The sequence below is a fragment of the Anolis carolinensis genome, chromosome 2 (genome assembly GCF_035594765.1).
Source record: "Anolis carolinensis isolate JA03-04 chromosome 2, rAnoCar3.1.pri, whole genome shotgun sequence".
Classification (NCBI taxonomy): Eukaryota; Metazoa; Chordata; class Lepidosauria; order Squamata; family Dactyloidae; genus Anolis; species Anolis carolinensis.
The window spans coordinates 168,961,934-168,976,366 of record NC_085842.1 but is presented as its reverse complement, the minus strand read 5'-3'; the positions used below and the strand labels follow the sequence as shown (position 1 = coordinate 168,976,366).

At 42.8% G+C, this 14,433-nt stretch overlaps 1 protein-coding gene across 2 annotated transcripts in view; it reads left to right on the top strand.

Annotated features, from left to right (window-relative positions):
• col5a3 (collagen type V alpha 3 chain) overlaps window positions 1-13,999 on the top strand; it is a 182,327-nt gene extending 168,328 nt beyond the window's left edge. For both annotated transcript variants that reach the window (XM_062971053.1, XM_062971052.1), the window contains 11 exons: window positions 554-607; window positions 1,415-1,468; window positions 2,970-3,077; window positions 3,212-3,265; window positions 3,836-3,871; window positions 5,199-5,252; window positions 5,374-5,632; window positions 6,220-6,332; window positions 6,638-6,706; window positions 6,919-7,155; window positions 12,601-13,999. In XM_062971053.1, the coding sequence (XP_062827123.1) occupies window positions 554-607; window positions 1,415-1,468; window positions 2,970-3,077; window positions 3,212-3,265; window positions 3,836-3,871; window positions 5,199-5,252; window positions 5,374-5,632; window positions 6,220-6,332; window positions 6,638-6,706; window positions 6,919-7,155; window positions 12,601-12,747 (1,185 nt within the window). In that variant the 3' untranslated portion in view covers window positions 12,748-13,999. The remainder of the gene's footprint in view (window positions 1-553; window positions 608-1,414; window positions 1,469-2,969; window positions 3,078-3,211; window positions 3,266-3,835; window positions 3,872-5,198; window positions 5,253-5,373; window positions 5,633-6,219; window positions 6,333-6,637; window positions 6,707-6,918; window positions 7,156-12,600) is intronic.
• The last annotated feature ends 434 nt before the right edge of the window (window positions 14,000-14,433 follow it).

The window sequence follows — 14,433 nt, the reverse complement described above, 5'->3', positions numbered from 1 at the left end:
TTGTGGGGAAATCTCCTTTTTCCTCAGTCAAAGTTTATGACTGCAACTAAGCTAAGAGGGGAAAGGAAGACTAAATTGGATGCAGTGGCAGATGACCATCCCTATGAATAAAAAATTGTTGCCCCAACAGCTGTTTACTTCCATGCTAGTAGGGCAATGGTTCTACTATGAATTTAAATATTTTGATAACATCACCTAGAGAAGCTGAAGTGCAGAATCCCACTCTCAAGTATCATTTCAGCACCTGGATAGACAGTCAAAGCTCACTCTAATACGTGGAGCAGATTCACAACCCCACTGTTGTAGAAACCACCAGCTACTAAAGACTTCTGATGCTTCAGACCTGAAACTCTTGGCTCCACTCTAACATTACTCATGCGAGAAGGGACAAACTGGAATTAGATTTATCCACTATGTTATAATTATACTCTCAGTGCTTTCTGTAATCCCTCCTCTCTGCCAGCTCCCTTCCCTCATTTGGGTCAGGGGCTTGTGTGGTGATATTTTACTCCTAGAAAATTCCCTGTATTATAACTTTTCTTTTTTCCTGCAGGGTGAACAAGGTCTACTGGGCGCACCTGGTCAGGCCGGGCCTCCAGGTCCAATGGTGAGTAACTGGAAATTGAGTCCCTCAGGCCCTTGCATAGGACAGGCAAAACAACAGCTTCCTGCCAGTGAACCACTTTCTTCAACATGGTCCTGTCTTTCCTCACCTCCATTCATTATGACTTCAGATGGGCCTTCGAGCGAGATTTATTTAGCGAGGGAGGAGCAGTGTTGTGTGTGAGCAACATTGTGAAACTAAGAAACAGTGGGAGGGAGAAGAGAGGAGATCAGCACTGGCCTATGTTTCCCAAGTGGTGTTTTCTAAAAGCATGATCATTGTGCACCCAGGTGTATCCAGAAAGTAATGGAGAGAAACAGCTGCTCATTCAGATTCACTGAGCAGCTCTTAAGCCAGAGCACAGGGTTGATTCAGGCTGAATTCACACAGCGGTTGGCAGTCACAAGGTGATAGTATTCACATGTGAAATAGCCACATATATCGCATTCCAAATACAGTCATCATGCAGATATCAACCTAAGCAATGACCATGGGTGTGTATGGATGAATCAACCCTTCTTAGAGTCTCTAATCTCTTTGGGAAGTGGTTGGTTTTGTAAATGCTCATATATCTGCAGGAATCATGTAGTTCTCCAGATACTGTTCCCCTGCAACTCCCATCATCCATAGCTATTAGGTATGTTGGCTAGGACTGATGGGAGTTGTGCTCCAGCAACACCTTAAAGGCCACAAAATCTCCAGACCTAGATTATATGATAACTCCAACTACCTCTGCAAAACTAGATTGTGGCCTATGCATGGCCAATAGCCCAAAGGGCCTCTTAAATGCAGTTCTTTTCCTCTTTTTAGGGTCCAACTGGTCTCCCAGGCCTCAAGGGTGATCCAGGCTACAAGGGCGAGAAGGTGAGTTAAGCCAAGCTTCTGTCCGGTGGGAAGATGAAACCTAGATTTGAATGTTGGAATCTCCATGGCTTCCTTTATCAGAAAGTTTTCTTTTTCTTAGCTTGTACTATTTTGGATCATTTGGGTATTTTGGAGTATAGCTTCTTCAGTCCATTCTCTTTACTATACTATCAGGGCTTCTGGAAGTCCATAAAATTTTTCTTCCTCTAAACATCTGGCAAGCCACTTATATGTGTCATCGTGATGGTCATGGCAATGTCAGTGTGTGTTTGTATTCACAATTGATCAGTTATGTCTTGGGGCCATGTCTGTATATTGTATACATGACCATGTCAGCATAGTTGGAAAGCTAAGCCCATTACTACAACAGCTGAAAAATGCCTTCATGGCGAGGTCATGAGAACAAGGGCCATCCAGTGCATACAGACTTTAAATAATAGAAGTCTCTTTGAGACAAGGGGAACATTCACAGTACACAAATAGAGCTCTGTGATTCCACTTTAGCTGACATAGTTCCATCCTTTGGAAACCTAGGACTTGCAGTTGAAAGAAGGGTAATTAGATTTGTTGGCCAGAAAGCTCCCCTGGTGTATTTGAACAAACTGCAGTGGTCCCAGGATGGCACTTAAATAAGAATAAAAATGCAATAATTCCCTAATGTTAAAGGGGCCTTGGCTTTATAATCCATGTATAAGCATGAACTTTGTGTCTGGCCATGGACAACTCATTTTCTATCATTCAAATAAGGATGAAGTTTATCTGTTTTTGAAGAGCTATAAAATGTGATATAGGAATCATTGAATGATCAGGGTTGTTGTGTGTTTTCCAGGCTGTATAGCCATGTTCCAGAAGCATTCTCTCGTGATGTTTCGGCCACATCTGTGGCAAACATTCTCAGAGGTGGTGATACCTCGCCACCTCTGAGGATGCCTGCCATAGATTTGGGCAAAACGTTATGAGATTATGCTTCTGGAATATGGCCATACAGCCCGGAAAACACACAACAACCCTGTGATTCGGGCCATGAAAGCCTTTGACAACACATTGAATGATCATTTTTATTCTCCTATCAGGTTTAATGAGTGTGGAAATTTAACTCACCAGATATAATTGCCTGGAGCATAAGTACCTATATCTGCTTCTTTTTTTACTTTTCTGGTTGAGAAAATTATTTATTTATTTATTTATTTCTATCCTGCTTTTCTCTCAGATTGAGACTCAAAGTGGCGAACAACATGTAAACAAAAACATTACAACCATAAAAAATAAACATAGTCATCAAACCACACATCACATGAAAAGTCACAAAACCCACAACAACATAATAAATAATTAACCCAACATTATGTAATATTCAATAGAATTGCAATCCCATCTGTAGATCTTGATTTTCCTGGTTTTTATCTGATTTCAAATTATGTCAGATTATAGCATTCCTTGGGAGATTCATTTCTTCTTCCTTTAACTCCATTTTCCTCAGCTTTTCCTATTTTTTTCCTAGGGTCATGCAGGACTCATTGGGTTGATTGGCCCCCCAGGTGAGATGGGTGAGAAAGGTGACCAGGGGCTGCCAGGGAACCAGGGAACACCAGGCCCTAAAGGCGACCCTGTGAGTAGATGAGAGCTCGGTTCACAAGGAGGGAGTGGGGAGTAAGAATGTGGAAGGGGACTATTTGCAGTTCTGACTGCAGCAAGGACGTCACCAACAATCTCTTATGTCAATAACTGCTTTCTTCCTTATAGGGAGTTCTTGGACCTCTTGGCCCCCCAGGCCCACCTGGCTCTCCTGGGCTCTTGGTAAGCATTGCTGGATGCTTCATGCTAGATTTTAGCACTAGATATGCTCTCCAGTTGGACACCAGAGATGTACCTTGAGTACCCAGGTCCTCTTTCTTGCTTCAATCCATCCCTTGGCTTTTACTTTTCATACCCTACTTATATTCCTTATTGCAGATGCCCATGGGTTTGTTCACATAGCCTAGTGGTTCTCAACCTGTGGGTCCCCAGATGTTTTGGCCTTCATCTCCCAGAAATCCTTACAGCTGGTAAACTGGTTGGGATTTCTGGGAGTTATAGGCCAAAACACCTGGGGACCCACAGATTGAGAACCACTGATATAACCCATGTACTTTTCCTTTTATTTCATTGTCCACATGTTTCATTCCAATTATACAGATGCATTTCCTTTCACAACTTTTCCACTAGGACCATCACCTCTGTGGTGGTGTCTCAGTGCATGCTTTCTCCTATTAAAGTATATTTGTGCCCATGTGTATGCATAGTGCCCTTCTCCCTTTTTATGCTATTGCATTATCCTCACACATAGCCATCACACAAATTTTTTTTGCTTCTTTTTTATTTCTGTAGGGACCTCAGGGACAAAAAGGCAACAAGGGTGCACCAGTAAGTACTTTAGGCCTAAGAGTTGCTGCACTGTGGATGGGAATTATGTTGTGGGTGGGCTTGGGCCTAGCTGCTGCCTGTGCTTATTATGAAAAAAAAATCCCATTTCTTTGCCCAAAGAATTCAGATATAGGGTCAAAAAGAAATGTGCTTTGAAGCCTGTCATGATAACAAATGTACCAAAGTCACAGGTGTTTAGTAATGCTTAAACTTAGTATGTTTCTGCTAGTTATGCAAAAGCATAAAGAAAAGGAATGATATAAATGTTGCTTAGCTTCATTGTACCTACAGCTGTGACATAACCACTGCATTTCAGAAGTACTGATAGCAAACATGCATATACACAAATACCAATATTTGTTTTGCACTCCTGAAAGCCTGATGTAAATAAGACATTTGTTCCCCGCATACCTTGTTTTAAAGTTAAAATGTCAGGTTTGTTTGTGCTCTTACTGTACTGTTAATGTTGGTAGTGCAATAACATAAAGATGAGGGGGATGGAGGGATGGAGGACATAATTTGCTTCTAAAACAAAGTGGATTCAGAATGCATTCCTTGTTTATAAGCTGGTTACTGCTTTTTTAAGCTTCCCAAAGTGCTAGTCTTGTAAACTAGACACATTGTTGCCTTGTTGAAGGGCATCTATGCTACTGAAATAAAGTAGTAAAACAGCAGGGTGTTCAGAGCATGGCCAACATATGCACCTATGTACAGAAGGTACCACTGTTCCTTTAAAAGCTAGGTGGTAGATATCTGCTCTGGTTATATTGCTGGCTGCACCTGGATTGGAGACCTCAATGTCTCAACTTTGGTCCCAACAAATCTTGTTACTTTATCTAAATTAGGGATGACAATCACATGGCCCTTCAAATATTTTGGAGTGCAAGTCCCAGCAATCCAAGCTGACATAGCTAATGTTGAGGAATGCTGAGAGCTGCAGTCCAATGTAATCTAGAAAATTGATCCTTAAAATCCAATTTTAAAAAAGAGCTGTCTGGAAGAAAGATTTTACCATAGCATTCCCCCAAGTATCTTGTTTGTTCTATACAGAGATGATGGTTGCGTGCAGGAGAGTTCGGACATACGATAAAGTGCATTATATCAGTACAATGATCACAGTCTAATTTTGAGTTTAGAACTTTAAGAGAACATCTCTTGGATTCTAAAGTATCCTAATATTTGCAATGTGCTGAGGGTGATGGGGAGGAAGGAAGTCCTGTGCTGAGGAATAAAGCTTCTGGGTGCTTTTTCTTATTAGCATTGCCTACATGATTTACTTGGAAGAGGTTGTACCTTTGGGTTATAGATGTTTTCTATTTTCCTACAGGGACCTATTGGACTAAAAGGTGATCTGGGACCAGCAGGCTCCCCAGGACCACCAGTGAGTGATGGTAGAGAAATTGATCAAAGGATTCAATGAATGTGATCCACTTCCTTCTGCTCTGCTCTTCCTTCTGCCTTGAGTCATCCTTTTCTGTGTTTTTTCCTCTTCTGACTCCTAGGGCCGCCCTGCTCAGCTGCAGGATCCAATGCCACTGGAAAGTAGTAGGAAGAACCGTCGTGACTGGGAGCTCAGGGAGCAAGGAGATGCTCCTGGGACAGTGGATGTAGACCCTGATGCGGATGGCCTGGCAGAGGTTCTGGCAGTGCTGAGCTCCCTTCGTGATGAGGTGGAGCAAATGCGATGTCCCCTGGGCACTCCAGAGAGCCCTGCCCGTGTCTGCAAAGAGCTCCAGTTTTGCCATCCCCACCTCACTGATGGTGAGAGACACAGACTCTATACTTTTCGTGTTTTCTAAATATATACCAGTATAGGCACACTGTATCCCACAGTTGGACAATAGATAGTTCAACAGGCAGTAAGTCAGAAGTGGGAAATGGCTTGAGAGCCAGTGGCCGTTTTCCCCCAGTCATTCCCTGAAATCTCCCCTACAAAATCCAAATATCCCTGTTTTTTCTTGCACCCTGTCTCAAAATAGAACAATTTTAGAAGGACAGCAACAGAAAGATGTTTTGGAAAGTACGTATTATGGTTCATGTGGGGGGCTTTTAACATTTCATGCACTGGGTGAAATTTCTTTATGGCTTGGGGACTAAATGTTCCCCAGATAGCACTATTGAAAATGAAGTGGGGATTTGTGGGACTGGTGAGGTTCTTTGGGGGCTGCAAAGGGTTCAGAGACTGTGGCACATGACTTGTGGACCACACTTTTCCCACACCTGCATTAAAATCTAGGTTCAGTAGGAAGTACAGTCCAGGAGTATTGCGAGAGCCATATTTTCCCCAATGCAACCATGAGAACTGCAGCTATTTCTATGTGACACTTATTTCTCATATCTTTCCCCAGGTGAGTACTGGATTGATCCTAACCAAGGTTGCAGCCGAGATGCCTTCAGAGTTTTCTGCAACTTCACGGCTGGTGGAGAAACCTGTGTGTTTCCTGACAAGAAATTTGAAACTGTAAGTAATTTTAAAAAAACCAGCTCCTAGCCAGACAGGGAACCACAAACAGTAATGACAGCTAGTGGCTTCCATATGAGTGGGAGAGTCTCACACACTCCAAGTTTGAGATTTTGAGGGTACCTAGATTCAAGTATAAATAAATATATATTCAACACCTTGTATTCAGCTTTCTGAAATCCAGAACGGATTTTCCTCTGCAATAGAAGGCAGAAAAGACTATGAGCATTGATAACTAGGGACTTGGAAAGGACAGAGGGTGTGTCAGCCAGAATCAGCAATTCATATGTAATCTGTGATTCTAGGTACGACTTGCTGCTTGGAACAAGGAGCAACCAGGAAACTGGTACAGCACATTCAAGAGGGGCAAGAAGGTGAGACTGCTATCTATATCTACTTTTGCAATTACCAAATAATTGTGGACTGGGAGGTTGTGAGTTGTCAGCATGCAACATGGTCAGAATTATGCTCCAAATGCATACTTCAAGATGTGTTTCTATAAGCAAGTGAATAACTAGGGAGGGAGCTGGCTCCTTACCATTCTGCCTACTCATACTGTCCATATTCTCCTCCCCTGCATTCTCAGTTCTCCTATATAGATGCAGATGGTAATCCCATTCAGGTCACCCAGCTTACGTTTCTGCGCCTGCTTAGTGCCATCGCCCACCAGAACTTTACCCTCCTCTGCCAAAATGCAGCTGCCTGGTATGAGGCTGACACAAGCAGTCACAATTGGGCCTTGCGATTTCTTGCCTTCAATGGTGTAGAGTTGATGCACAACAGCACCGAAGCTCCTATCCGTGCCTTGTATGATGGCTGTCAGGTGAGTCCTTGGCATTCCAGTCCATTGCCCCTACATCCTTTATTTCAAGTTGGTTTCCCTCATTTATCTCTCTAGCTCAGTGGTTCTCAACCTGTGGGTCCCCAGATGTTTTGACCTTCAACTCCCAGAAATCTTAACAGCTGGCAAACTGGCTGGGATTTCTCGGAGTTGTAGACCAAAACACCTGGGGACCCACAGGTTGAGAAACACTGCTCTAGAGCATATCTGTATGTCTCCTGATGACCTGACATCATTTTAGGACTTGGAAGTGATAGCTCATTGCCAGCCCTGATCAGGGATGAGAAAATGTGTTAGTTTTGCTCCACCCTCTCTGTTTTAATTTTTTGAACCTCAAATTATCTCCATTTTAGATATGAAGAGCACTGCAAACTGGGTAGATTATTTTTTAAAGGAAATGAAGTTCTCCCTGTGTCTTCACTAGTTCAATTCAATGTACACAGCTGTTTCCCAGCAGAGGTTAGACCATGTTGGGCTTAGCTGCTATATAACTTTTAAAGATCAGGAGCAGCTTAGGAAAAAGAAGTGGGTAGATACCCTAATTCAGCATAACAGTTGTGCTTTATATACAGGGAACCCATCCCAAACATTTTAGAGTCAAGCATCTAAAGTTGTGGGCATGGATGAATTGATCTGCCAATTTTGTTGTTTCCCACATTCAAATTGTTTTTGTTTCAAACTTCAGCTACAAAAACGTGACTTTTGGTCAATTTGTATCTAAACCAAACCAAAGCTCTCACACTTACCTAGTCTTGAATCTTAGAATGGATAGATTTATTTGCAAGGTATCCATCAAATGTGGTTAATTCAGCCATATACGAATTGATTAGGAGCCCCTTTGGCCTTTTCCGTACATTTTTTCCTCTTGCTTATAAAACCTTGTATGATGGCTGTGGGGGCTTGTCACCTTTCATCTGGCAGATCTCTGGTGTCCAAACATAGATTTAACTGTTTGAGTTGTTCTGAATGGTTCGGAATGGTAATATTTGCTTAGAAAAGTTGGCCCTGGAAACAAAACAGAACAGAGATGATTGGGCTTCTGACAAAAGCGGAAGCCTGTTTTTTAATGCAATTCATAGCCTAGAAAGGAGCCATGGTGGCACAATGGGTTGACTCTTGTGTTGGCTGGACTGCTGACCTGAAGGCTGCCAGCTTGAATCTGCGAGATGGGGTGAGCTCCCATCTGTCAGCTCTAGTTTGTGGGAACATGAGAGAAGCCTCCCAGCAGGATGGTAATACATTCGGGTGTCCCCTGGGCAACGTCTCTGTAGATGGCCAATTCTCTCACATCAGAAGTGACTTGCAGTATGTTCTCAAGTCGCTTCTGACACGATGAAAAAAAAATAGCCTGGAAAATGTATGTCTCTCTTCCTCACAAAAGGCAGTGTGTTCCACCACCTCAGAAATCATTTTTTTTTCTTAGCTATTTTATTTATTTTTTCCTTTTCATACCAGATAACTAGTGAATCCTATATTGAGAGAAAAGGGGGTAAAAATAAAGGAAATCAATACATAAAGTAAAAAATAGTGCAGAGTATAGGTAATGCTTTTTTAAAAAAAGAAAAAGAAAAGCTTATAGGACCTGAAACTTGAATAGAACACATCAGAGCAAGAATGTCTCTCTAATTTCATTCCCAAAAGAAGCAATGAGTACTTTTAGCAATTTTCTTTCCACTGCAGGAAAATGAACGTTGTGCACTTATGAAAGACTATTCAGTCTGAGACTGGGTCTTTGCAGAATCCACATGCAGAATCACACTATAAATGCCGACAACTGTGCAAATTGTACAGTTTTTAAAACTGTTTTTACAGTTTTTAAAAAGGAACACATTAGAATTTAGTACAGAATAAGTTATGAACTGCATAGATTCTCATCATTTACCTTTTAAAACTTCCCTGTCTGAAAAGAGACTGCTAGAAACTGGATGTCTTTTGGCCCATTTCCAAACTTTTAGTCAGAATGGGGAACATAGGGTCCCTGAATTTTGTTGGGCTTCAACTTCCTAAGCTCATGCAACATAGTAATTACTTTCTTTGTAGGAGTTGCCACTTGCCAAGCATAGTGATCAGGATGCACAGCTATTATCTGCAACCCAGATTCCCCTCCCACAAAAAACAATTAAGGAGAAAATCACCCATATAAGCCATATGACTCAAAATCCCCCCTGGCCCCTAGCTCATGTAAATTGTCAGAAATTAGCCCAAGTCTCCAGAACTGCAAACTGGAAGTAGCCTCACATTCAGGTTACATTTTTGACCAAATATATTCTAATATAGCCCATCTTGGGGTCATGAGGCCAACCTTTCTTGTCAGTGCCCTCTAGTTATCCACCCTGCCTTACTTGGATGCTACCTATTAAATTCCAAGTTCAGACCTCGCCATTCTATGACAGTTCACCCTCATTAGCCTACCATGGCCTGAATAGCCATGCTAATGTCAAGCCCACTAAACAGACTTAACAAAATCAACAGAGATAATTTCTTTCCATGCTAGAATCTGGTTTTCTCAAGGAATCTCTTCCTTTAGTAGCCATGATGTGAAGAGTGATGTCTTCTGAAATATTATTTAATGCATTCCTTACATATTGTCAGTCTCTCCATCTTGTTGGGGTACCTAGAGAAATGACTTTTGGACTACAGTTTGTGGCAACTACCCTGTTTCCCCAAAAATAAGACACCCCCGAAAATAAGACCTAGTAGAGATTTTGCTGAATTGCTAAATATAAGGCCTCCCCTGAAAGTAAGACATAGCAACGTTTTTGTTTGAAAGCATGCCTGCCGAACAGAACACCAGAGCATGCAGGATCGATAAATGTACGTACCATAGATTGCTGTACATGGAAATAGTGGTAGTGTCACAGACAGAACGCCACCAGATAAGATTCAACACAGTTTATTAAAGATACAAAACCAAAAATGCCCGTAAAAGACAAAGGGCTAGGCAAAAACTCGCCTTCAATATGAAAAGACACTAAAAAACAGTTCAAAAGATAAACCGGATTAAACGGGAATTTTATCCGGGTTAAACCAAAAATGCTTACTTTAGCCTGGCTCTTAAAACAAACAAAAACTGGTAAACTAAGATTCAAAGAAACATAAATAACTGGCAGCAGATTACTCTCTGCTACTCAACAGCTGTGGTTGAATAACTAAGTTGTTACTCCTCCGTGCAGCAAGCGAACTCCGGGTCCAAACACATCAATCAGGGCAGAAGCAGTCAGCGGGGTCCCAATCCGGTCCAAGGTCGAAGGCCAGGTACAGACGTCTTTAGTTCACCAGTTCCACCGATAATCACAGAAGGGATAGTCCAAGGTCGTAGTCAGTCAGTCAGTCCAGCGTCAATCCAGAGTAGGCAATTAATGTCCGTCAAAAAGACGATGGAGGTCCAAGCTATTAAGATTAAACACAAGTTGCACAGGAAAAGCCCACACAATTCCTCCCGCCGTCTATGCCCAGTGTCCTTGGTAACTTACATATTCAGCAAACGAATCACACCCGTCTTCAGGAAATTCCCAACAAGAGCCCAAGCGTTCGTCCAGATTACCTTGCCCAACGCAATTAGCCCTGGATTCTAAACCCCATTTTATGCCAGTTTACAACTCCTCATCGCTGTCAGCTGTTACCCTAATTCCAGGTGCCTCATCATCATCCTCCTCATCAGAACTAAAACACCTTTGACTACGCCCCACAGCATCCCCAGCTGTGGATCCCGTCCCATCCCTCCAGCTCGTCCACGGGTCTAATCCTGCAACCCCCCAGTCGCCTCCCATACTACCATTGCCGGTGGCACCCAAATCCTCCCTCGCACGAGTCCATTCCATATCATCCTCCTCTGAGCTAGCCATCTCTTCCTCCATTCCCTCGGTAAAACCCTCAAAGGAGTCTTCGTCAGTTGGTTCTGCAAATAAGTCCCACAGCCGTTTCCTTTCTCGCTCCTCAAGAGAGTCTGACTCCCGAGGAGTCTTACGACCACGTCTCCCAGTATCGGAGCCATAAGGCTCAACCATAACAGGTAGTAACAAGAAATTATTGATAGGATTCAGTTTGTCTTCTCATGCTGGTTTGTGATGATAACTACTGAACAGTATATAATAAATGTTCTTTTTTTTTGGTTCAACAATAAATGTGAATTCTTCTTCATGGAAAAATAAAACATCTCCTGAAAATAAGACCTAGCGCTTCTTTGGGAGCAAAAATTAATATAAGACACTGTCTTATTTTCGGGGAAACACAGTAGCACCTATGTTGGCTAGTGGTTTCTGGGAATTGTAGTCCAAACAGTAACTCATCCAGGTCCAACTTTAATGTTGAGGCAGTTGTTTTGTGATGCACTGGGGACAGGGACAGAATTCTGACATCATAAGGAGTTGGAAATAATAGCTTTCTGGGGCCTTTTAGATTTTTGTGGACTACAGAGCAAGAGTGAACAAATATGTCTTACTTAGTTTTCTGCACATCTTCCCTTTCCCATCTCATACTGTGTGCAACTCAGTAACAGAAATGTATGGTATGTATCCTGGCATGGGATGCTTCTTTCACCATCCTTCCTTTCTGCTGCTGCAAATGAGCCACCCTGGAGATGGAAAAGAAATTCCCATTAGCTGGGAGATTGCTTGCAGATTGATCCAATTCATCCCTTACAAGACTGTTTACAGAAGCATTTGTGCATCTTTCGGTTTTCCCATCATTAGGAGGAACTCACAGGCACTGCCTTCTTTTTTTACTATACTACAAATGATATCCAAAAATGCATAGTTCTTAAAAGTCACATGAGCCCATTTTGGTCACTGGGAAGATTGCATAGAAATGGTGTGCATTTAGGAAAAGCATGTAGCGAAATATGCATGAATTTCCATGTGTGAATCTGGCAGCTCTATAAAGAATACAAAGGGGATGGGGATGAGAAATGTGATGAAAACAAAACTGACATCTTTAGTTACCCTTGCCTCTCTGGGTTGGAGATAGCTATTTACGTGATCCACCATTTACTGCACTCATTGATTTTGAGGATTGTTCTGCACTCCTCTTGGTGGAATGTGATTGTTTTCCCCATCTGCAGAGAATTAAATCACTACAAAATTATGTTACCCTGTGGGCTGCCATGTAAAATAAGGAATATGTCTCCCGTAACTTTAATGGCTGTGTAGAAGAGGGATTTTTCAGCAGTTGATGTTTTGCAAGGAGAATGGCAGGATATAAATGGAAGGGAGGGAGGAAGGGAAGCAATCAATCAATCCTCTCATCTGTGCAGGAACCCTGTCCTGTTTTTCACCTGGCAACAAAAACTGTAAATCGTGAACAACTGCAGAGAACACCCCAAAAGCATCACTTTGATAACTGGAGGACTCTTTTCCTACTCCTTCTACTCCAGGATTTCCCCTTTGATGTTTCTGATGCTATCTTCTCTATCTGCATGCTGTTTTCCAGGTGCGAAAGGGCCAGGAGCGGACAGTCCTACAAGTTCTGACATCCCGTGTGGAGCAGCTACCGTTGGCTGATGTGGCTGTTCAAGATTTTGGGGACACCAACCAGAAGTTTGGCTTTGAGCTTGGACCTGTCTGCTTTGGTGGCTGATCCCTCCAGAGCCGAACAGCTCCCTCAAAACTGTGGGACCACTCCTGAGAAATTGAGGGAGCTCCAAGTCCCCTCACCCAACTCCTGGGAAATGGGGAGCAGAAAAGGAGCCAGTCCTGCAAAGACCTGCCGTTGTATTTAACCAGATGACAGCTTTCTATTTATGCGGCCAAGGTCCCCTCAGGGCCGTGACTCTTGGGGAGCAGCACAGAGCCCAGACTGAGCCAGGGCCCTCATTTTCTGCGGACCCAACAAATGGTGCTACTACACCGTCTTAGTAAAGCACTGGACTTACGCCCCGGCATTGGCCACCTGCAAGTATGAGGATAAAGGAGACCACACCACACCCTGCTATCCTCTCCCATCCTCGTGCCCTTCATCTCTGTGTCCTCAAAAAGGCACATGGGCATCAAGAAAACATGAAAATTAAGAGTTCAGGCTCATTCTGTTGGTACAATCACCCACAAATGGACATGTGCACAGGGATTGGATGGGAGAGATTGAGGAGGAATACTGTAGCTTTCAAGCTAGGGGGGAACCACAAAAGAGTGGGATTCTGTTGAAAACTGAGAATGGGAGAATCCACTAAAGCAAGGCTTATCTCAGCATGAGAAATGGTATCCAACTTATCTAGGTAGGATAGATCCTCATAAGTTTTTCAAAGGAATGAGAGAGTGGGTTGATGTCTCTCCTGGTCAACAAGACTCAGCCCATTCCATCTCTTTTTATTCAATACAAAATCCCAACTGTGATCCCACAGTCCTTTTTATGCTGATATGAAGTGCTCTCCAGCTCCTGACTACTTTTCTGTATTATTCCGTCCATGATGGGCAGAGAATAAGGTTTTTGAGTTTGGCTCCCCAGGTCGTCTTACCCTCGTCACATGCCTGTAGTAAGTGGCCAATGCTCTGGACATTTCTGTTCCTCTGTAGACAGAAGTTTATATGGTGCAGATTGATTCCCAGTTATCCAAGAATCTGTATGCCTCCTTGGGTTCCCATTGCCCAATCCTCTTAAAAGTGTATGCAAGACAGAGGCCTGAATCCAATGCCTCACCTTTGGTGCTGTCTCATGTTCATCCCTTAGCACTGACCTTTCTTCACATTCTGGTGCTATAAATGCCTCTATGTTTATGCTTTCTCCCTTGTATCTCAGGCTGTGGTGCCAATCGGGTATGTGTGTGTATGGTTGTTGTGTTGAGTGTGTGTTATTTTATCATCTTTTAACAATCTGCATTAAATCCCTGAATGTATGTATGGCTGCTCCATGATTTATGTGTCACTTGGCTGTGCTGGGCAGATGAGCACCACCAGAGCTCCTTAGCTCCAACAGATCAGCTTAAAGTCTAATAGTGAGCTGGTTTCCCCGTCTGTTAACATTGCAGAGTGACACACTACACACAGAGAAACATAAACATGGAAACTCTTGTACTATAAAGCAGGACTGCAGAAGTGCCCCTGATCCAGTCTGGAGACATGATCAGTCATTTGGATTCAGTCCTTATTCAGTTTTGACAAGCACAAATCTAAAGCTGAATCAAAATTGGGAAATCTGAATTGATTTGCACTGGAAAACACAAACAGACATAACTTTTATGGGCCCAGATCTCAAATAAGTACACAAGAATTAGGGACAGAATAGCCACTAAAAAGGAATAACTGTGACAAATGCACCCCACAGGGTCCT